This window comes from Cebus imitator, unplaced genomic scaffold (assembly GCF_001604975.1).
Source record: "Cebus imitator isolate Cc_AM_T3 unplaced genomic scaffold, Cebus_imitator-1.0 Scaffold638, whole genome shotgun sequence".
Taxonomy (NCBI): Eukaryota; Metazoa; Chordata; class Mammalia; order Primates; family Cebidae; genus Cebus; species Cebus imitator.
The window spans coordinates 367576-391518 of NW_016107953.1; the positions used below are offsets into that span (position 1 = coordinate 367576).

Here is a 23943-nt window from a genome sequence, read left to right on the forward strand (position 1 = left end):
TATATACGCATATTAATGCAAAAAAACTAAACAAAATTGTAGCCAATATAATCCTTGTGCTGTCATTAACATGATAAACTTAGCTGCTTAAAGATGTTCAAATTTGGCTGGGTATGGTGGCTCATGCCTGTAACCCTAGCACTTTGGGAGGTCAAGGTGGGTGGATCACCTGAGGTCAAGAGTTTGAGACCAGCCTGGCCAAAATGGTGAAACCTCGTCTCTACTAAAAATACAAAAATTAGCCATGTGTGGTAACACATACTTTTAATCCCAGCTACTCAGGAGCCTGAGGCAGGAGAATCACTTGAACCTGGAAGCAGAGGTTGCAATGAGCAGAGATCATGCCACTGCACTCCAGCCTGGGGGACAGAGTGATATTCTCTCTTAAAAAAAAAAAAAAAAAAAAAAAAAAAAAAAAAAAAAAAAAAAAAGAGAAAGAAAGAAAAAAAGATACTCAAATTTATTATCTAGCAGTTTTTGTAGGTCAGAAATCTGGTATGAGTCTGACTGGGCTTAGGTCAAGGTATCAGCTAGAACTGTAGTTCTCACCTGGGGCTCACTGTTTGTTGGTCGAATTCATGTCTTCTCACATTTTCCATGGCCCCTGTCTTTGAGCCAGCAATGCTGTGTCATGCTTAGAAATCTCTCTGTCTTCCTATTCTGCCCTCAGTCAGGAGGGAACTCTGCTTTTAAGGGTTTGTGTGATTATTTTGGGCCCACCCAGATAGTCTGGGATGACTTTTCCATTTTAAGGTCAACTGATCAGTAATCATAAGTATACCTGCAAAGTCCGTTTTGTCATGTAATATATAACATTCAGAGGCAAGATAGCAGGGGGGCAAAAGTCATAAGGGTCAAAATTCTACCTGCCACAAACAGTAGAATAATATACCAAGAAAGAATAATATACCATGACCAAATCAGTTATTACAGGACCAAAAGACTGGCTTACTATTATTAACATATTATATCAATGTGTCAAAAAGAGAAGAAACATTTTTCCTAAAAGGTGCTGAAAAGCTCTTGACACAATTCAACATTAACCAGAGATTTTAAATCATGGAGCTATACTTCTTTAACTTTATACAAATTGTATGCACTTCAAACCAAAAGCCAGTAGCGCCTTAATGGCAGCAGTTCCAGCAGCACCTTAAGGTCAGGAAAAAATCACCCTATCGATCTGACCCTGTTCCGAAAGTACCGCCCAACAAGAGTAAAATGAAAAGTATAAATACGGAAAAGGAAGAGGCAAAAGGATGGGTATTTGTAGACGACATGATCATCTACCTGAAAAGCCCAAGAGAATCAACTGAAAAACTATCCGAAACAGGAAGAGGGTTTGGGAAGGTGGCTGGAGTATAGAAGTAAGCCAAAATCACTGTCTTTTCTATACTCTTGAAAAACCCATTTAGAAAACATGGAAGGAAAAGACCTTATTATAATACCAGTAAGAAGAACAACAGATAATATACCTAGAAATAAAATAAGAAGTGTGAGCTCCAAGGAAGTGTTGATATTTTCACTGGGAAGGAAAGATGGGATATAGCCATGTCAAACTGGAAGGGATTGTATTAGTCGGTTTCACACTGCTGTGAAGAACTACTTGAGACTAGGTAATTTATAAAGGAAAGAGGTTAATTGATTCACAGTTCCTCATGGCTACGGAGGCCTCAAGAAACTTACAATCATGGCAGAAAGTAAAGGGGAAGCAAAGCACGTATTACACGACAGCGGGGGAGAGAGAGAGCGAGTGGGGTGGGGCCGCACTTTAAAACCATCAGATCTCGTGAGAACGCAGTCACTGTCATGCGAACAGCATGAGGGAAACTGCCCCCATGATCCAATCACCTCCCACCAGGTCCCTCGCTAACATGTGGGGATTACAGTTCAAGATAAGATTTGGATGGGGACACAGCCAAACCATATCACAGGCCAATTTGAAAAAATAAGGCAATTCCAGCGAAAATTTCAATGGCAGTTTCTTTTTGTACATCATAAAATTATAGGGTTCATTTGGAATAATAAATATATAAAATAGACAGTAAAAAAGAGTAATGAGAGGGCCTTGTCCTGCAGTGACTATTGAAATACAGTATATGACAAAACTGGAGTAAATAGAGCGGTACTACTGCAGAAATAGACACTCAGACAAGAGAAAGTTCAGAAACAGCCCCAGTATATTGAGAGACTAAACATGCCGTTTGATGATGGTTGGACCATATATAAAAATAGATGTGTAACCATCATTCTCAGCAAATTGACACAAGAACAGAAGGCCAAACACATGTTCTCACTCATAGGTGGGTGTTGAACAATGAGAACACGTGGACTCAGGGAGAGGAGCATCATACAGAGGTGGCAGTTGAGGGGGGTAGGGGAGAGACAGCGGGGGCTGGGGAGGGATAACATGGGGAGAAATGCCAGATATAGTATGCACCTAAAGTAATATAAATAAATTACGTGAAACCCGCAACCTGCAGCAAGCTACCCAGGGAGTCAGACCACAACATCTGCAGCAATCAGCCCCAAAAGGCCAGGACTTGATCAGGAATTGACCGCTTCCCTCATTTTTGCCAGCATTTGCAAAGTACCACCAACCAGAGAAAGCCAAACATGTTCCCTTAAGCAATCATGTAGGATGCCCTGCCTCTAGCCCACCCAGCTACCCCAAGCCAACAGCCACCAACTGGGGCACGGTAGAACTGAAGACTTTCCCACCTTCCAGGAGAACGTTTTCACCTACACTGCCTGCCTGTGAGTCTCTGCTGAAATGCCAAGCAATAGTGGCTGACCCCTTGCTGTTGCAAGCTCAGACTAAATAGCCTTTGCTTGCTTTCACTTGGGTGGGCTTCATTGCTCTCCACAATACATACAATTGTGACGAGCTCTCGAGTTCAAACTAGTAGACGAAAGACAGAACATCCAACGATACTCAACACTCGGAACAAATGGTTAACCATTTGGGGAACATAAAGGCGACTCATACTGCATACTCACATCAGAATAAATACCAGCTGCATCAAAGGTTTAAATGTAAAAATCAAACTCTAAAAAGAGCAGAAGAAAACATCTGTTGATTTGTATAACAATTCCCCCATGGAAGGCAAGACGGGTATTTATTACTGTTTTACAGATGAGGAAGTTCAGGTCCAGCACGGAGAGTGAAAGCCAGGATTTGAACCCAAGCCCAACTCCTAGTCCACTGGGCAGATGGGGTGGGTGGGAATGGGGTGAAAAGAGATGATCCACTTCAGGAACACGTGAAGGCTGGTGTAACCTGGATCCTTCAGCGGAGCCCTGGAGGGAGGGTGCCCAGGGGTTCATTTGGAATAATGGGCTGCGGACTTGGCTGGGGCAGCTCACCTGTTGGGATTGTAGCCCAGGCTATTCAGCAGGTGTGCCTGGTCCAGGTCCCTCGGGAAGCCGTGCAGCACCCAGCCTCTCTGAATGCAGTCCTGCTGGTCCAGGCGCTGGCTCAGCACCTTCACGAGGAGGCTATCAGGAACTGCAGAGAAGGGGGACAAGTGAGCACCCTGCTGGCCTGTGCCCTATGGGTCCTGGGCTTCCTAAAATTACTTGACCACAGGTTGAGCTGCTGAAGAAGTGGGTCTGAGTGGAGCCACCTGGAACCACTTGGACAAGGCTGTCAATGCCTATTTCCCAGGTCCCTCCTTGGTCCCAGCAATGGGGCTGCGTGAGATGGGAAATACACTGGCTGACCTTGACCTCAGGCTTTCCCTTACCTGGCCAAGATACCATCCCCACCTGCAACCTGGTGAGAGGGAAGCAGTTGTCCCTCACTCTTACTCCATTCGGGCTGCTACAGCAAAATCCTAGAAACTGGGTGCCCTTGAAACAACAGAAATGTATTTCTCAGTTCTGGAGGCCGACCAAGTCAGATTCAGTGCCTGGAAAGGGCCTATTTTGTGGTTCATGGATGGTGCCTTCTAGCTTCACCCTCACCAGGTGGAAGGGGTGACGAGTCACTCTGGGGTCTCCTTTAAATGGGCACTAATCCCATCCACAAGGGCCCCACCCTTGTGACCTCATTACCTCCCAAAGGTCCCACCTAATACCATTACCTTGGGGGGTTAGATTTTAACACATAAATTTTGGGGGACACATTCAGACCACAGCACACCCATGGGTCCAGTTTTTGTAGCAAACACTTTTTGCAGAAGCATACCAGCCCCAGTTGCAGTTTTAGCTTTCCTCAAATGGGATCGTGCCAGTGCCCCCAAAGCTCTCTGCTAGTCTGTGATGCATTAGCAACCCTCACTTCCCTCCTTCTCGAAATTCTCCAATTCTCCCCCACCTTGATGCATAGAATGGAGTCTCTCCCAAGAATCACAGCGCTAGTTATAACCAAAGACTGAAATGAAGTCCTATGGAGAATGAGATATTGAGAAGTCTCTTGTTTACACTGTGGCAATTGACATTTTCCTGAAATTCATACCTCTCTTCCCAGACTCATTAAATGTCCTGTGTTGCTAATGTACTGCGTTCCAGCAATTTGCACTGCGTTTCCTGCACTTTGCACTCATTTTCCAGAAATACTTGGTAAATATTAAGATTGTTTGCTATGACTGTGGCCCCGCATGGAGCTGGTTCCTAGGGGTGTGGTGGCAGTGAGTTTGGCAGTTTCTCTTGAAGCTGCCTGCTTACCCTCCTACTGACTGCCCGGGGGTCTAGCAAGTGGGCCTGAAGCACACATTTGAAACCTTCCAAAGGGCACCCCAGGCTGACAGCCAGGCAAACATGGAAGAGATGCAGAAAAATCACTAAGCCATTTCCCCGGCCGTGACTTGCTGGGTTACCGCCCCTGTCACCAAAAAACCCATAAACCTAATTCTACGCAATCTGCATTTCCCTGAATGTGTTCTCCCTCTAGTCCTTCACCCTTTCTTCCCCAGTCTCTAGGAAAGAGCAGAAACGGGCTTTGCTTTAACAAGAACATCTGGCTACCAGCATGAATGAGAAGTCGCCACAGTGAATCCCACCCCTTCTCCTGCTCCAGACCTGCAGTGGCTCCCCGGTGCTCCGAGGATAAAGAGCAGTCTCCTTTCCAGGGCCAACAGGGCCTCCCAAGGTCTGCGCCCTGCCTTCCTCCCAGGTAACCTTCCCAGCTTGCACCTCCCCACACATTGCACCTCCTCCATTCAGAACACCTTCTCCCACACCTTGCCTGGACGAGCCTTTCAGCTCAGCCTCAGGGCCACGGTGGGGTGTTCCCTCCCCAGGGAAGTCTCTGAGGACAACTCCAGCCTGCACTTCTCACCTTCCCTCACTTGCCACCCTTGTTATCACAAGGACACTTCTCTCTGGGTGATTCTTTGTTTAACGTCTGCCTCTTAGCTCACGGGTGGGTCTCATGAGAATAAAGGACCATGTCTCTCCCATTCTTCCCTACCTAGAACGATGCCTGGCACATAGTAGATGTTGAATAAATAGAAGGCTTCTCTTTTTTTTTTTTTTTTTTTTTTTTTTTCCGTGCTTTGTGAAGTCAGTCTTTTCCCCCCACTCCCAGCCAATTTTTTTTTTTTTTTGTATTTTTAGTAGCAACGGGGTTTCACCGTGTTAGCCAGAATGGTCTCGATCTCCTGACCTCGTGATCTGCCCACCTTGGCCTCCCAAAGTGCTCGGATTACAGGCATGAGCCACTGCGACCAGCCGAAGCCTACCCTTTTCCAAACACTTTACCACAGTTCATCAACTCTGTTCAAACCAACTTGACCAGACTTTGGGGAAGCCAGGTGGGAGAGGAGAACATGGGCTTGGGGCATTCACAAATCTAGGTCTCATCTCAGCTCCTCCCTTCCTTACTGGCTCCTCTGCAGGCAGTGTCTCACTCTCTGAGTGTCAGCTTCCTATTTGCTGAAAGAGGATAACGGGACACTTCGTGACCGGCTCACACCATATTTACAATTCCCGCACATAGCTGACGCTCAAAGGTGATGGCTGTTATTTTTCAATTCAGGAGATGGGTGTTAGGAAGTGATGCTTCATGAATATTTTCATGCTTGCCCGTGGTCAGGGCGTCTCAGCAAAGACTGCTGGCACCTGGGATAAACCCCATCTTTAAAAAAAGAAAAAAAAGAAAAAAAAAAAAAGAACGAGACTTGGAAGTTAAAGACAGAGACTGCCAGGGAGACTCAGGGACGTCTGCCTCGCACCCCCTGCCCCCAGGAGGGAGCTGGCATGTTATTGCCTATAAGCTCCAAGAGTCACAATGTTGGGGCTCCCCTCCTGCCACAGGCCCCCTGTACATTCGGGGTGCACTTGGCTCCTTCCATATTGCCTGTGAGGAACTGGGCCATGGGGAGCCAGCTCTCAGAGATTACTGTGTGAATAAATAATTCGTCTGTCCTCTGATCCAGAGACCTCGAATTTTCTGCCACATGAATAAATACAGATTTAAAACAACGTGGGGTAAGAATCTGCTATAGGGCCTTCCAGTCCAGGTCTACCTTTAATATTTAGATATTTTCACTGAAAGAAGAAACAAATACAGAAATAATCCTTTCCCCACGATTCGCCCAGTGAGTAGTTGCTAACCATCCTGGCTGCGCCCAGCACTGTGCCTGGCATGGGATATGGGGTACACAGCAAGCCTGACTGCCAAGGCCCCCAGGCTCCTGAAGTTCACGTTCTCTCGGGGAGACAAACGTCACCCAGATAACAAATAACCATTTCTGAGAGTCATGGGTACTGTGAACAAAATCAGCCAAATAATGGGAGGCCGCTGGTTTGACTGGGTCTAAGGAGACTGCATTTGGCTGAGATCAGAATGGCGAGTCCTGCTGAGAACGCAGGCCCACTAAGGCCTCTGTTGCTTAGGGGTGAGGATTATTTTGGACCAAATATTCTCTGATTGTTATCCTGAATAATCAGGTCTGGCTTGGAAACCCAGCTGCACCGAAGGTGATCTGACCTTTGGAGCCACAGCTTTCTGAGGGCCTGGAAGGGCATCCCATGGACCTCTCGCAGGAAACTTAGGAAACTGAGGCCCAAAGAGGTTGTGGTGTAAGTGACCCACCCAAGGTCATCTAGCCAGCTGGTGATCAGGTTGGGACAGGACCCTGATCCCTGGCCCATAATGCCCCTAACTGTCCTGCTGCCTCATTTCCCAAAGGCCTCGAGTCCCTGAGTCCCTCAGACTGACCACTTACAAACTGACATAGGCAAAGTTTCTCAACTGGGGAGAACGCTGACTCCAGGGAAAAATGGAAGGCCAGATAGAAATACAATGAGATTTTTTTTTTTTTTTGCCTGTTAGTTGACAGTTTTCTAGAGGGAATTTCCAACTTGCATCAAAACTTAGGCCGGGCGCGGTGGCTCAAGCCTGTAATCCCAGCACTTTGGGAGGCCGAGGCAGGTGGATCACGAGGTCAAGAGATCGAGACCATCCTGGTCAACACGGTGAAACCCCATCTCTACTAAAAATACAAAAAATTAGCTGGGCATGGTGGCACGTGCCTGTAATCACAGCGACTCAGGAGGCTGAGGCAGGAGAATTGCCTGAACCCAGGAGGTGGAGGTTGCGGTGAGCCGAGATCGCGCCATTGCACTCCAGCCTGGGTAACAAGAGCGAAACTCCGTCTCAAAAAAAAAAAAAAAAAAAAAACAAAAAACTTAAAATGTACATGTCTTTTGACCCAGCAATCCTATTTCTAAGAACTTATACCTAAGAGATAATAGCACAGAGGGGAAAAAATGTATATACAAAGATGTCCTTTTCAGTGTTGTTTATAATAGTGACGACTGGAAACAATCTAGAATCTCCACCAACAGAGGACAGATTAAATCAAAGAAGGTACATCTCTGCAATAGAATATTAGACAGCCTTTTAAAAAAATCTCTATATTAACTTGGAAAGAGATCTATGACAGGTCTAGGCAGAAGTCTATAACAGAATGAGAAAAAAAAGCAGGTAAATAAATGGCTTGTATATATGGTCTAATTTAAACATATACTCATATGTGAATATGTAAATATATATACATACATATATACATGCTATGTATACACACACACACAAAGGAGGGAGAAGGTGGCCACCACTTGATTCTCCATGAACTGGACCCAATCCCTCTGCTCATGGAGCCTAGGGTCTTGAAGGTGAGAGGGGACCAGGATGTAATTCCACACAGTCCTGGCAGGAAAGCAGTGGTCACAGAAGTAGGAAGTGCTGGGGACGTTGGAGGCAGGCAGGGCTGAATTTCCAAAAGATTAAGGAAGAAAGGGAACGCTCACGCTGGTTCCCACTTTGAGCCAAAACCCAAACAAGCCCCTCTCTGCAGGAATCAGGAAACACAGGCTCAGCAGTCAGCACTTCCTGGAAGGCCTCGTCACAAGTGTACGTCGGTAATTATTGATGCAGTATCTAATACTTGCATTCCCACCCACCCTCCACCCCGAGAAAGCAGGGATTCCCCCAGTAGAGTCAGGCTCATTGCTATACCCCAGCACCTGGCACAGTACTGGGCCGATGGAAGGCATCTAATAAGGAAGGAAGGAAGAAAGGAAGGAAGGAAGGAAGGAAGGAAGGAAGGAAGGAAGGAAGGAAGGAAGGAAGGACAGACGGACCGAGAAGGGCAGGGAAGGGGAGGAAGGAAGGGGAAGGGAAGGGAAGGGAAGAAGGGAAAGGGGAAGGGGAAGGAAGGGGTGGAAAGAGAAGGGAGGGAGGGAGGAAGGAAGGAAGGGGAAGGGGAAGGAAAGGAGAAGGGAAAGGGGAAGGGAAGAGAAGAGAGTGAGGAAGGGAAGGGGAGGGAGGCAGGCAGGCAGGGAGAGAGAGAAGGAGGGAGGAAAGAATGGAGGGAGGAAGGGAAGAAGGAAAAAAGAGACCCATTTCCAAAGACCAGAAAGCTCTTGAGTTCCTCAAGGGTTCGTGGGCCAGAGAACTCCAGGACTTTTCTCACCAAGCACAGAATCAGGAACAGAAAATCACCAAGAGACAGCCTTCCTCTCAGGAATTCCATTTATCTCCACATGGCCACCCAGTCGTGAATTAAATATGCAGCCAAAAGAATAAGCGCTGGCACCTGGGGTTTGTTGGGAGGAGGTGGCTCTGGCTGCACCAAGGGTGGCCCATGGCTTTGTTATACTAGCGATGGGTCCCCCAGGTTCATTATTCTATTCCCTCTACTTTTTAGATGTGTTTAAAGTTTTCCAACAAAAATGTGGTGTGCTTTTGAAAGGAAACCATTTAATGCCTGAAAGAGGTTGAAATGGGCCCTGTGAGAGACCGTTCCCAAAGCGGCAAAGGATGCAATCTCCCGAGAAGGCCATGGGTGGCTCTCTCTTTGGGGGGACCTGGATGTGGGTGGCCTCCGTCCTGTAACTCCACCAGTTCCGGGGGCTCTGCCCAGAAGCCGGGCGTCACGGACACTTGCCCACGTCTGCCTGCATTGGGCAGTCCTGGAAAAGCTCCCTCCGGCCCTCGCTCAAGTCCTTTAACTTTTTACACGGAACAGCAACACATTTTTGCTCACAGATCCTTATGGGGACGTCATGGCTAAGGGGCTCCCCTGGCCCCTCCCAGCACAGAGGGGTCCTGTATCATGGTAGGGGTCTCCATCTGGCTCAAGGCAAGCAACAGCCCCCACTGGGTGCTGCCTCAAAGGCTACCGACCTTTCCCAGTCGGCGTCTCTCCTCAGTGGCAGCACGAGGGCTGAGGGGTGAGGGGTGAACCCTGAAGACCCTGCCTCCGGTGGAATGTCCCCAAACCCACCTGCGTCTCCTGTCCCAGCCTCCGAGGCTTGGAGCCTGTTTTGCTGCGGCTTGTTTGGTTTTTCCTGTCTGCTACGGACTGACTTTCCCAGCCCCACGTGGTCTGACCGGCCAGATCAGCACACAGGCAGCTGCTTCTCGTTCGCTGTGTTCTGCCAGGAGTTCTGAGTCCCCTTGATAACGCTGTCCACTTGCCCTTTCTCCTGCTCACAGATAGAGATCTTTCGGTGCAGTCTAAAGTCTTTCCCCATTAAGTCAGATGCCTCAGGCTTGATTTCTGGGCTTGACAGTGAACATCTCAGCCTTCGTACAAGCTACCACCAAGGGCTGCCTCTCTGGAATGCCCTGTCAACCCTACATTTAGCCAAGTGCAAGATATGAGTATCCCAGTATTTCATAAGTCCACCCCACACAGTTTCGGACTTTTTTTTTTTCCTCAAGATCTTCCATAAAAGATGGCAGTCTTCAAGTTGACCTTCAGGTTATTAAAATCTCAATGCATTTATTCCCTAAGGGGCTGGGTGTGCTTGGCGCTTGGCATGGGGGTGGATGGGGAGCCATGGTGGCAAGCGGGATGCTCCCAGGCCTCCACCCCCCACCGCGGCCCCTGGCCCATCCTCCCATCTCCAAGGGGAAGGAGTCCTGCCTAGAGGCCCAGGATTCCATTGGGCTCACTCTTGCACAGCCGTTCCAACAGGAGTCCCAACACCCATGAGATGGAACTGGGTGGCACTGACTCCTCCCAGGCTGTGGGTCTGGCTTCTGTCACCATCAGTCACATCCAACTCCAGAGCTGATGGGTGCGAGTAGGAAAGGGCCCGGAGAGGACACCCAGGCCGGCTCCCAGTTTTCCGGCAGGCACCGGAGCTCCCCTGCTCTACTGCGCCATGCTGCCACCTGCTGTCCTCATGGCAGAGTTGGCTCTGCGGGGACCTTGGCTTTCTGCCCATCAGTTATTGTCCCTGGGGCTCTGTTGGGGGAGATGATACGAGGGGCACTAAGGTTGCTGGGGGTGGCACGTAAAGATAGGACGGAAAGGAAATAGCTCCTTCAGCCAGTGGCTTAATGGTAAAAAACACCCCGAGGTTGATTGCTGGACCCACAGTAAGCCGTGTGACTCTCCTTGGCACCCTCGGGCAGATCAGAAAGAGCTGAGCACCTCCCCACATACCCTTGCATGTGCCCTGCACACGCCACCCCTCCACACACACTCATAAACTCCCCCACACTACATACATGTCTACATGCACCACACCTGGCACACATGCACAGACAGGTGCTCATGCACTCAGCTACAAACACCCGCACACACACATTACACCCCACACCCCTACACACCCCCCATGCACAACACACACTGTATACCCACCCATCTACACACAGTCCACTAAGTACACGCCCTCATCAGACACACCTACATACCGACACCGCACCCACACACCTCACCCTCACACTCGCTCCAAGCTGCCCCGTGTAACTTCTTTCCTCCTTCAAGCCCCCCTTGAAATCGACGTCGAGGTGAGCGTCAGCGTTCGTGGGGGAGTCAGCACTTGCTTCTCTTTCTCCTTCCAGCACAGTTCCTGGTCCCTGGGTCCCTGGGTCCCTGGGTCCCGCCCCTGCTGAAGGGGACCCAGTAGGATCCAGGAGGTCGAGGGAGTCTTAGAAAAGAACAGGACCGTGAAGGAGGAAAAGGGGTTGCTTTTGCTTTTGTTTTTAATTTCCATTTCACACAACCTGGTGCTTAAAAGAAGTGGGGCTCACATGCCGCCAGGGTCTCTGCTCCAGGCTGCTGGGAGCTTTGCCCAGGCCCTGACTTAATTCGAGGAAAGCCGAACGCCTCCCATCAATGGAGGCTGTCACTCTCGGTACAGCGCTGATTCCCGGCAGCTGGGCCTGCAAGCCTGCCTCGCTGCTGTCACCGGAAATCCTGCGTGCCCTGAAGGCCACGCCGCACCCGAGTGCCGGGACCTGGCAGGTGTTTCCGTGGGTGACGCCGTTTGTTTGTTATTTACTACCACCTGCTGGCGGAATGTGGGTACTGCACCCCCAAGGAAAGCTGCCAGCCACGCACAGAACATTTCCAAACCCTGGAGAAGATAACGAGGAGAAACCAGGATTGTTCCATCAGCCGCACCCTGCAATTCCTAAGGGAGGGGAAAGCCCACTGCATCTAGCTTGCTTTTTGGGAAACTCAAGTCACTTGCCCCAGACAAACCCCCATCCTGCCAGGCCATGGTTTCCCAAGCAGGAGATGAAAGTTGCCGTCCACGGTTCTTTTGGCTCCAACATTTCTATTCTATTCTCTACTGCTTAACAACATTTAAAATTGCTTGGCAGACAATGATGCCAGGAAATAACCATTTTTTAACACTGGATTTTCTGTCAAGCCCAGAGAAGTACGTACATCAGCCCTGGGTGCCCCTGCAGACCAGGAGGCCATGTCGTGCCCTCCTCCCTCGGAGACGGCCACCCACTTTCTGTCACTCCCTTTACCATGCCTTTACTAGGGCAAAAGGCAAACACAAGATCGGGGTGCCCACATGGCATTGGCGTGTCTAGCTGAGGGCAGAGCTGCCCAACAGTGAACATTTCAGTTTGTCCCTTTCTCTGTTTCTCTCTCTCTTTCTTTCTTTTGAGACAGAGGAGTCTTGCTCTGTCGTCCAGGCTGCAGCGCGACCTTGGATTACTGCAACCCCTGCCTCCCGGGTTCAAGAGATTCTCCTGCCTCAGTCTCCTGAGTAGCTGGGATTACAGGAGCGCACCACCACACCCAGCTAATATATATATATTTGTATTTTTAGTAGAGATGGGATTTCACCATGTTGGCCAGGCTGGTCTTGAATTTCTGACTTCGAGTGATCCACCCACCTTGGCCTCCCAGAGTGCTGGGATTACAGGTGTGAGCCACCACACCCGGCCAGCTTGTCCCTTTCTAATGAAGTTTTAGATGACAAAAAAACACCATTCAAAAATCACCATTCTTCTATAAACAACTGGTACATCACTTAGCAAATTAGTAAGACTTCTTTATTGGAAAGGCTCAGCTAGCCACACTGTGCAGAATATTTGATAATTCTTATTTTAAAGTACATTTTTACATCTTTCAATGGAATATCAAAGTATCTGGGAAAATGAGCATATGAACTGGATTGTTGTAAAGTGGGATGTATTCACTAAGTGTACACTGCAGATCAAAGAGTTTGGGGAACATGATTTTCCTTCCGTGTTAATGAATTCAGGGCTTAGAACCAGTTTTTTCTGCCACATCTCAAGGGCAGCGAGGATGCCACAGCCCACACAATCTGTGAGAAGTGAGTCAGCAGCGACAGAACCATGAGCCTAGTTTTCTGGGGGGGAAAATATATGATAGTATATCGATTCACCAAGCATGTATGCTATAGTGCATGTGACCAGCCTGACCCCGTTCTAAGCATGTCTTTGTTCTAATATAAACATTAATTCATGTACTTTTCTCCTTACGAAAGAAGTAGTTACAGAATCCCATTTTACAGATTACAAAACTAAGGCACAGACAGAGGAAGTGACTTGCCCACAGCCCTACAGCTCACAGGTGGTGGAGCTTAGATTTGCATCCAGCCCGTCCAGCGCTGGGGCTGCTTGCTGCACCTGACTTTGAGGAGGAGCACTGTGGTGATGACGACTAGAGGCCCCAACTCTGCCCTGCACTCTGCGTTTCACTTGCAGCCTGCCTTTGGGCAACTCATTTTACCTCCTAACCAGGGCTTCCTCCTCTTCATGAGGACAGCATTGGGCAGAGATATCGGTAGGCCCCTGTGTGGCGCCTGATGTCACCTGGGGACCCAGCTCCTGAGGGCTGGGGAGGCTGTGGCTGCCTTGGGGCAGGTGGTGCAGCCCATCCTGAACAAAACTGAAATTCGCGCACGTCAAGCCTCCCCCGAGGTGAGAGATTAAAGATGGCCACGCCTTCTATGCTACTTTTCCCAGGGCGGGGGTGGGAGGTGTCTCAATTCCCTCCCTAGAATCTGGGCTGGATCCAGTGGCAAGCTCTGTGAGTAGAACCAGACACAAGTATCTGCTGAGGTGTCTGCAGTGAGGTCATGGGAAGCCTGGCCGCTGGCCCCACCTTCCACCCCAACCACTGCTGCCCTTGAACTCTACAAAGTGCTTGTTCCGGGGCAGCCAGCCACCATGTGACAAGGCAGGCAAAGCCAGCCCTATGGAGAGGCCATGAGGAGGGAGATGCCTGGCCAGTCCCAGCCATTCCAAGTGTGCCCTCCCAGGCATCAGGCATGGCGATGAAGAATCTGTCTTGGACCCACCAGCCCTGAGGACACAAGGTGGAGAAGAACCAAGGAACCAAGCTGACACCAGAACTGAAAACTGAGATCCAGGTGTAAGTCCCTGAGTGAACCACCCCAGCTCTCTCAGTTCAAGGCATCCAACCTAAGCCCAAGTCAGTACAGAGCAGAGTCGAGGCCTCCTTGCCATGTCCTGCCCCAACCCCTGACCCACTACATTAGGAGCATAATAAACTTGGGGTCATTCTATGCCATAAATTGGGGGACAGCTTGTTAGGCTGCAAGAGATAACTGGGGGACATACCCAAGACTGGGCAATTTACAAAGGAAAGAGGTTTAATGGACTCACACTTCTGCAAGGCTGGGGAGGCCTGAGGAAAGTTACAATCGTGGCAGAAGGGGAAGCAAACACATAGGGGCAGGAAGGAGTGCAGAGCAAAGGGGCAGAGGGGAGCCCTTTAGAAAACCGTCGGATCACATGGGAACTCACTATCACGAGAACAGCACGGAGGTAACCACCCCCATGATTCGATTACTTCCCACCGGGTGCCTCCCACGACACGTGAGGTTCAAAATCAAGAGATTTGGGTGGGGACACAGCTAAACCATATCACAGAGCATCAGAGTAATGCAAACTAGAGCTTTTTCAGTTCCCAGTTTCCACAGGGACGGGGTCCCCAAAGCTGGTAGCAGTCACAGGAAATAAATAAATATCAGCCCCCCCCCATATATAAAATATATTCACACCCGACAGGACTTGCTGTGAGTACCATTACTACAAGGAATATGATGACGATGGCAACTCCATTCTTGTTAGCAGTCATGGTGAGTAATCAGTGATTGTAATCAGCGACCATAGTAAGTCATCAGTGAATTACAGACACAGTTCCCTTCATACAGAGCAGGCTGACAAATGGGATCCTAGGAAAGCGCGCCTTACATACAGATGGGAAAGCTGAAGGGAGCTCTGAGGGGGCACGTGGCTTGCCCAGTAGCACGGGAAGAAGCAGAGTCTGAATGGGAACCAAGTCTGTGTGATTCTGAACCCGACCTGTAGCCATGGCTCCTCCCATCTGGGAGTGACAGTCACTCGCCTCCCTTAGTAACTCTTCAGGCTGCCTGCTGCCCTTGTGACCTGTTTCCTCTTTGTTCCTATAAGACTAATTATCTGAAGCTGCTGGGCTGCCTGTGGAGAGGTGCCTCACCTAAACAGAAACGCAGACAGCAGAGGGCAGCTTCCGGCCCCGGGTGCCTGGGGCAGGTCGTCCTGGGATTGTGCATACCACAGAGACCCAGGTCAACTGCCATAGGCTCGCTCTTCCACTAACCTAGCTGAGCTCCCACCATGAGCCCTGTGGGGCTGGCTCCTCAGCCCTCGGAGCAGCTGGCCAGGCAGACAGTTTAAGCAGAAACAGGGGGACCCTGGGTGAGGAGGTCCCAGATGAGGATCTCCCAGCAAACCAACCAGAGTCTGGGAGGATGTCAGAGTTCTGCAGTCAAGATCATGGATGGGGTAAATCAGATAAAGTCTGTGGGTGAGGAGTTGGAGTTCCCCGCACCCTGCCTTCCGCATCCCCTGGCCTCCACAGGCTCTTCCCCAGGAGAGGGTGAGAACAGGTATGTCCCTCTGTATGCCAAGAAGCCTCTTCCCTCTCCTCTCCCCCTCTCGTGTCCCTCTGCTCCCACCCTGTCCCTCGCCCTCTCTGCCGGGTGTGCCCTTGTCACCCAGAGCAGCAGCGACAGGTGTGAAGCTGCAAGGTGTGGTCCCCGCTTCCCTCCCTCCATATCTAAGGATGCTGTGCCAAGTTCCCATTTCCCTGGCACAGGGAAGCCTGAGAGCCAGCTTCTGGTGACAAACCCCAGCAAGTCCCATGCCCCCGATCATAGGTGTAGAGGCTGCCGAGGGTCACTGGGGCCGCCTCTTCCCCACCCCTCACAGCCCAAAGAGAAAGAACCTGTGTCAGCTCCCGTCAGGCGAGGACATTCCCAGAGGGAAAGAGGCTTCAAGCTGCACCTGCCACGATGTGTGTGTGGGGGGGGAGGGGGCAGGAGCACAGCTCTGGTCATGCCAGGGGCTGCCCAGAAGGCTACACTGAGAGACCTCCGACTGGAGAAGAAGGCTTGGGGCCTCCAGGGTCGGGCCTGTCAGAGACAATTTCACAGCTGAGTGCACTGGAGGTTTGCTCTTCTCTGAAGCCGCTGGGGCTGCCCACAGAGAGGGAAATGCTTCTGGAAGCTCTGGTCAGAGCACGGATGACACCGTGCACTCCAGCTCTCCTTGGACTTCCCAGAAATGTCTGGGTTGGGTTTGGTTCCATTTTGTCATCTGGATGCCTGATACACAGCAACACTTGACACTCAGCCTAATGGGAAAGTCTGGCTGCACCCCAATGGTGGCTCCAGCCAGGTGACAAGGAACAGCGCTACACAGGCCAGACCTGACCCGCTCCCACAGCGCTTTCTTCCTGGGGAGAGAATGTCATTGAATGGATGCATGAATGAATCTGGCATCTCTTGCTGCCTCAGTCTTCCCACTGGACTAACCGTTGAGCAAAAGCTTTTTGGCCTTTTGGAGATGAGGCCGCCCCCTGGCAAAGCATCGTTTTCATACTGGAGAAAGACAATGCACAATTTCAAAATGAAAGTCAAAGAAATCAAAGAGGAAGACCCTGGGGGGGCACAAACCTGTTGATACGCAAGGGTGCCCACCCCCTAACTGTCCTCATTCCCAGGCCTTCCAGCCCTCGAATGCAAACAGCACTTTGACACCTGCCGCTCTGCTTGGTTCCCTAGGCCACAGCTTTCTCTACGGCTGAAAAAGCCTCCTACCTAGTTTCCATAAGGAAATCTTTGTAGCAGTCCCAGTGGAAAAGTCAAAAGTTTGACTTGAAAAAAGGAGCTACTTCAAAAGCATTGTCAGACCGAGGTGAAGTTTCCTTAAAACGCATAAATTACAGGGGGCATCCATTAATGAACCTCTAGGCCACCCTACAGCGGGGGCTCTGAGTGGGGGGTGCCAAAGGGACAGAGGCCAACACACCTGGGGGAGGCAACTCGAAGGAAATCCACATAGAATAAGGTAAATTAATGTGCCTATTACTTACTGCGTGGCGTTTGTGTATGTGTGTGCGTGTGTGCGCGCGCGTGTGTGTAGAAAAATGAAAGAAAAATGTAGAGTTTTTTCAATAATAAAAAGGGAGTTGCACTGCGGGGCCCCTAAAGCTTGTGAAAAATTAAACTCGACGGATTCAAACTGTCCTATTTCCACTTCAAAAGAGAAGAGGCACTGAGCTCTTCCCAACTTATCTTCAAACGCCCAGCACCCTAGAAAGTTTCTTTAAAAAAATAAAGGCTCCTGTTCCCCCAAGCACTGTACCGGTTACTGTACCCACTGTCTCTCCCTCTTCTAATTATACCCCTGTGAGTCTATTAATCAACTTGTAAATTATTTAGAGAGTCATGCGCTGTCTTCAGCGAGTACAAACACACGGCATGCAAAGGCTTGCTGGAAACGGGCAGAGGTCCCTCAGGGTCTCCCCTCCGCAGGAAGACAGTTTGCAGCTCGCCGAGGCTGCTCTGCTGAAAACAAGCAACAGCATTCCGCTTACCTCCTCAGATGGGGAGGTTTACTTTGTCTTTCAACTCAGCAACTCTTTGCAAGTTTTTAACAAAAGAGAAAAGCTGGTCTATTGTCGATCTTTAGTGTGCATTTAGTGATGAGAATATTAATTCCCCCTTAAAAATGAAGCACTTTGGCTGAGCTCTGATCCATGCCTCCTGGGATCTGGACTCGGAAGGCTCTTGCAAACACGTCATCATCCCAATTTGGGGCTGGTTTGGCTTGTTTGAATGGCAATAGCCGCATTTGCTGGGGTGAGGTCTCATTACCAGAAAGGGTGCAAATTCGCGTCTTGAACCTCTCGCAAATCTCCCGCCTTTTCACGGGTTCTATTAGGCCATGAGGGACCTTTCCCAGACAGAAATATTTAGGAAGGGGGGGGGTGGGAGGGGCGCAGGTAACACTCGATAATGATCTGTCTTCCACATCACCTTTTCTACACACCAGGACTTTCGCTTTTAGGAGAAAGTCATTATCCATTAAATAGCTGTCTTCTCTCCTGAAGATAAGAATGGGGTGTATGTCTGGTATGTGCGCAGGAATGTGGGCCTTCCTATAACTGAACTGCTTTAGCTGCTGGGAGATGCTGGTGGGGCGGGGGCACAGGGACAGCTCCCAGTTAGGACAAGCCAGCTGGGCAGGTGTCACAGTGTATGGAGAGACGGGACATATGAAAACCTAGAGTCTAGGCTGGACGCGGCGGCTCACGCCTGTAATCCCACCACTTTGGGAGGCTGACGTGGGTGGATCATAAGGTCAGGAGTTCAAGGCCAGCCTGGCCAACATGGTGAAACCCCGTCTCTACTGAAAATACAAAAATTAGCCGGGCATGGTGGTGCACACCTATAATCTCAAGCTACTTGGGGGACTGAGGCAGGAGAATCGCTTGAACCCAGGAGGCGGAGGTTGCAGTGAGCCGTGACTGCGCCACTACACTCCAACCTGGGTGACAGAGCAAGACTATGTTAAAAAAAAAAGAAAGATAGAGAGAGAGAGGGAGAGAGGGAGGGAGAGAGGGAGGGAGGGAGAAAAGTGAGAGTCTAACTCAGAATCCCCACTACTGGGGACATGGCATGGCTGGCGGGCTCCTGACCACACAGTTCCAGCACGTTCTGCGTGCACTGTGGACAGACTGAGATGAGCATCTCATGCGCACTTGGGGCAAAGACTTAAACCAACAAGGACAAGATCCGCCTTTGGCTGTTTTTAATCTCCTCCCTGGATAGGCACTCTGCAGAGGAAGTCCAAGCAACACGTGAGAACGGAAACAGTTCCCAGGGCCAGGGCAGAAGCCAAGCCACCTGGCTGAAGAGCCGGCGTTGCGGCATTACAACGGCAAGCTGGAAGTAGGTTGTATGCACCATTAACATTCCCTGGGCCCTAACTTATGTCTAAAATTCTCATGAGAAAGGCTAAAAATAAAGCAGTGCAGACTTCTTTATGTTGGGTGAGTCTGAACAACAGAGTGAGGCCCGTGAGCAGGGTTGGTTTTATATTAAGTGAAAATTGGGAAACAAGACATTCCAAGCAGCAAAGACAGAATGGCAAATTTCCTTGGGAAGCTCTGGGCCTCAGAGTTCAGGATTTTCAAACACCCTTTGGTAGGAATGGAGTTATGCGGATGGGGCTGAGGACATCATTTGGCGGTAGTGGCCACTGTGAGCCACCGCTGATTTAAGCAGAGAACTGAGATCTGGGGGCGCCTTTACTTGAGTTCGGGGAGGAAAGAAGGTATCTGCACCATCACCACAGCACACAGCGGCAGTGGAGCCGGTCAGCGGCAACCATCTCATTCTGAATGATACAGAAACAGCTGAGAACTTATTTTTCCAAAAGCCCAGAATCGTTTTTACTTGTTTTGTACTGGTGTAAAAGTGACAGGAGCTCCCTGGCAACTAAGGCTGCGTGATTTAAGCTCGACCCTGTTTATTGTATGCAGAGCAAACTCCTGGTGCCTGTAACGGAGGTTGCCTGCATAAAGAACGCCACATGCGGAGCCCTGGGGAATAAATTTGTTCTGTTCACTGCAGCTCAAGTCGGAACGAGTTTAGGAGGTCAGACCTATATATTTCAAAGTCCAGGCACAGAGTAAGCATCTCCCCAATCCTCCGTCCACAGTGCCGTCACCAAGAGCCCGGGATCAAGGGACTGAAGATGCGCTAAGATGGGGCCCTGGGGTCCTTTGCCCAGTAAATGTGGAAAGATGGGAAAACAGCACAGTTATTAATTTTGCTGCTGATTCGAAAGGAGGAGGTGTTGGCAGCACCTGTGAGGACAAAAAAAGAACATAACTAAGTCTGCAGAGGTCGCGGCTGGGACATAACATCAGGAGGCCTGGAGTGGGGGGTAAGAGCAAGCGGCTCCAGCGGGAAAGATGACATCTGGATCTACTCAGCTGAGCTGGTGGCGGTGGTGACGGTGACTGCGAGGGCGGTAGGGATGAGCAGTAACAAAAGCACACATCTCTGGGGCACGCAGCTCCAAGGTGAGTGGAGAGAAGGCACAAGTCTGCAATGGCAGGGGTCCCAGTGGAAGACCAGCGGGGAGGCCAGCGGCCAGGAGCACGGGCAGGGCTGAGTCTCCAGAGAAGGCGGTCCAGTACCCACAAGGGCAATGAGGGGTACCCAGGAAGAGTCTATAGCGCCTGGCCTGGGGAGTGGTGAGGATGGGCTTTCTGCACTGGGTGGCTAGATGGTAGGGTGTTCTGGCAGTGACGTCTGTAAGCTCAGAGGTGCTAGGGGCCTCTGCCCCATGGCGACAAGGTCTCCGTGTCCTTACAGTAATCTCAATTGCTAAGCTCCTAAACCTTAGAGATGAAAACTCCTAATAGGAAAGGAGTGGCTGGTGATTCCCTATGTTCCCAGGAATGCTGCTGGCACTCAGGGCAGAGCTATCTGAAATAGAACTAGGATTTGAAGAGGGAAATCTGGGATGTCTCCATGGATTCCCCAAAGGTATGGAGGAGCAACCAACTGGTGGCTCCTGTTCTGGAAGTTCTGAAAGCCTTGGGGGATATAGCAGCATGCCCTCCAGTTTCAGGAGGGCCCTCTGGTTGCAGGGCAGCGTTGGGAAGCTGAATTCCATTGTTCCCTTCACCCTGCAGCCTCCCTCTTCCCCAGAGTGGAGAGTCACTCCCAGATGGGCTGAGTCCCTCCAGCTCTCCCAACCTCCCACTGGCTGGCCCTGGCCCTGGCCCACAGTGCGGAGGGATTCCCTTCCATGTCTGCCTCCACTCAGTCAGGGCTCTTCCTGGGGCAGGCGTGGGGCCCATCTCCCTGTTCCCACCATTGGGGTATGGCCATACATTGGGTGGCTGGTCTCCAGGCCTGGCCTCAGAGGGACATGTTAAGCCCAACTGTGACCTGGGTTCTCAGTCGAATTCTCCATTCTATGCTCTCAGCAAACTCTGGGGTCTGTCTCCTAATGGGTTCAGAACTCAGGGTGTGGAGAAGGGATGTAGTTAATCACCACCCCTCAAGCCCAAACCGTGGGGTCCACCTGCAGGCTAGGGGATCCCTGAGTCACGGATGTCACCAACGCTCAAATCGGGAAGGAGGGGGCCTCAGCCGGCTGCACTTATTCATAAATAAGCAGGTTGTGGTCGGCTAGGCAGTTTCCGTGTTCAGCCTGACCTTCCCTTCCAAACCAAATTCTGTCGAGAATCATTTAAATTTTCTTCCTGTTTCAGCCAGCGGTGAAGTGGGCCCCTGCCAGACCTGGGTGGTTCCGGCGCTTCTGCTCCGGGAGCCGAGCGCTTTGGTTCTCTCGGCAGCTCCTCCACAGCCCACTAATGAGACCCTGTTAGTGGTTACGGATGTAAATGCACGCTTTGTTATCCCTGCAAGATCAGGATTGGCGAAATGACAGGATTTATTGCTCCTGTTAGGGCGATATGATATTGGCTGTTGTTGTGTCTTTAATTTTGTAGGAAGAGCGAAAGTATAGAGGGACATCGTCTAAATCAACAAAAAGCTGTGGAAGAAAAAATTTAGCATGAAACACTGAAGATCGAAGCAATCTGGGTCTCACTAACTTTAGTGAAAATTGGGAATTGTGCCGCCAGCCTCCTTTGCATTCCCCAAATACAAAAGCAAACACAAAAACGACTCTGCACTTGGACCACCTTTGAAAGGACTCCTTGGGTTTGCTTTTGGTGGTGGATGAATTAAGCCGGCTGTGTACAAAGTTTATGTGCTTTGATTCAAGCAAATTCATTTCTGTCTCTCGAAGAGGAACTAACAACAGGTCCCATTTACTCAAAAGATACAGTTTGAGCTGGGCGCGGTGGCTCAAGCCTGTAATCCCAGCACTTTGGGAGGCCGAGGCGGGTGGATCACGAGGTCAAAAGATCGAGACCATCCTGGTCAACATGGTGAAACCCCGTCTCTACTAAAAATACAAAAAATTAGCTGGGCATGGTGGCACGTGCCTGTAATCCCAGCTACTCAGGAGGCTGAGGCAGGAGAATTGCCTGAACCCAGGAGGCGGAGGTTGCGGTGAGCCGAGATCGCGCCATTGCACTCCAGCCTGGGTAACATGAGTGAAACTCCGTCTCAAAAAAAAAAAAAAAAAGATACAGTTTGAGTAAGTCTGTAAAATGGTGCCCACATCTGATGGTTAATTAAGGACCTGTAAGTGCCCAACTCCCTGTCAGACGAGGAATGTAAGACTGTGCTGTCACATGGTGAGGAGAGACGAGGTGAGGAAACCAGAAGGCCAAGCGCTCCATGGCCTCATAAAAAAACCAACATCTTCATATGACCTTCTTGGTGACCACGACATTCCACAATTCCGCGTGACATTCCTGAGAACTAAAATGCCATGATGAGTCACTGTTCTCTTTCCAAACAACTGCTACAACTACAAAATTGTAACGTGACTTGAAACAGAGCTAAAATATAGAATATACGCTAAAGAAAAATTAACGGAACAATGTAAACAACCCTAATATGCAAAGAGCACTGACAAACCAATTAGGACAAAAAATAGCTTAATTGGAAAATGGGCAAAGGGAAAAACAGTTACTGCGCCAAGGCCATAAAGAGGTAGTTCACAAAGATAAAATACACATGACCTATTATCTTCTGAAAATGTGCTCAACGTTACCAACCTCACTGACAATCAAAAGACCACAATTAAAAATAAATACATCTTTTGTCACCTAACAAATTGGCAAAGATTCAAATGGCTGGCCGCGGTAGGCAGAATAAAACCTCCCAAAAAGATGTCCAATCACTGGCACCTGTGAGTATGCTCCCTGACGTGGCAAAGAGAGCTCTGCAGAGGGGTATTAAATTAAGGATCTGCAGATGGGGAGATAATCCTGTATTGTTCTGGGTGGACCCAATGGAATCCCAAGGGTCCTCCTAAGAAGGAGATAAGAGGGTCAGAGTCAGAGAGGGAGATGAGAGAGCAGAGGCAGAAGTCAGAGAGAGACAGAGATTGGAAGCTGCCACTCTGCTGGCTTTGAAGACAGAGGAAGGGGCCACGAACCAAGGCATGGGGATGGCCTCCAGAAGCTGGAAAAGGCAGGGAAGTAAATCCTCCCAAGTGCTCCAGGAAGGAGCACAGCCCTACTAATACCTGGATTTTAGGACTTCCGATCTGCAGAACTGCAAGATAAATCTGTGTTGTTCTAAACCACTAAGTTTGTTATAGAAGCAATAGAAGACAAATACGCTGGCCAATACCCAGAGATGGCAAAGGCAGGGAGGGAAGGGGCATCGGCACGCCGATGGAGGGAACGCACAGCAGGACAGCACCCCCTGCTGCCACCGTTCATGGGCCTCACCGCTGACGCAGGCCTCAGCGTATCCTAAGATCATCAGGGATGTTTCTCTAGACAAGAGCGTGCATTTTAGTATTATGGAAGGACTGCAAATCTGGAAACCATATAAATATTTATTTTGGAAATTTATATTTTGGAAAAAAATCAAACGGACAAGGAAGCTGCAAGAAGAGTCAAAGAATTCCTACAGACCCTTCCTGGGAGTGGCCGGTCGTTAGCACGGCCTTAGTTGCATGGGCATTGTCTGTTTCTGAACCACTAAGCTTGTTAGTGGGGAATTAAATTATCTTCCAGACATACTGTGGAACACTACCAGCGGCACCTGAAACTACATAAATTAGGTTAATTTTGTATCACATTCACGCATGTTTTCTTACGAATCTTCTTTAGGGTGTTAATCCCCACCCCGGTAAATGGGAATTTGGAGAGAACTGGAGAGAGATCATGCTTGGGGATGCCGCAGGTGCTCCACCATTGCTGCTGCTTGCTGCTGTGGCTTTTTTTTTTTTTTTTTTTTTTTTTTTTT

General features: G+C 49.8%; 1 protein-coding gene across 1 annotated transcript in view; it reads right to left on the reverse strand.

Moving 5' to 3' along the window:
* AK8 (adenylate kinase 8) overlaps window positions 1-23943 on the reverse strand; it is a 154641-nt gene that overhangs the window by 66856 nt on the left and 63842 nt on the right. The window contains exon 10 of the mRNA XM_037734581.1: window positions 3364-3505. Coding sequence (XP_037590509.1) covers window positions 3364-3505 — 142 coding nt within the window. The remainder of the gene's footprint in view (window positions 1-3363; window positions 3506-23943) is intronic.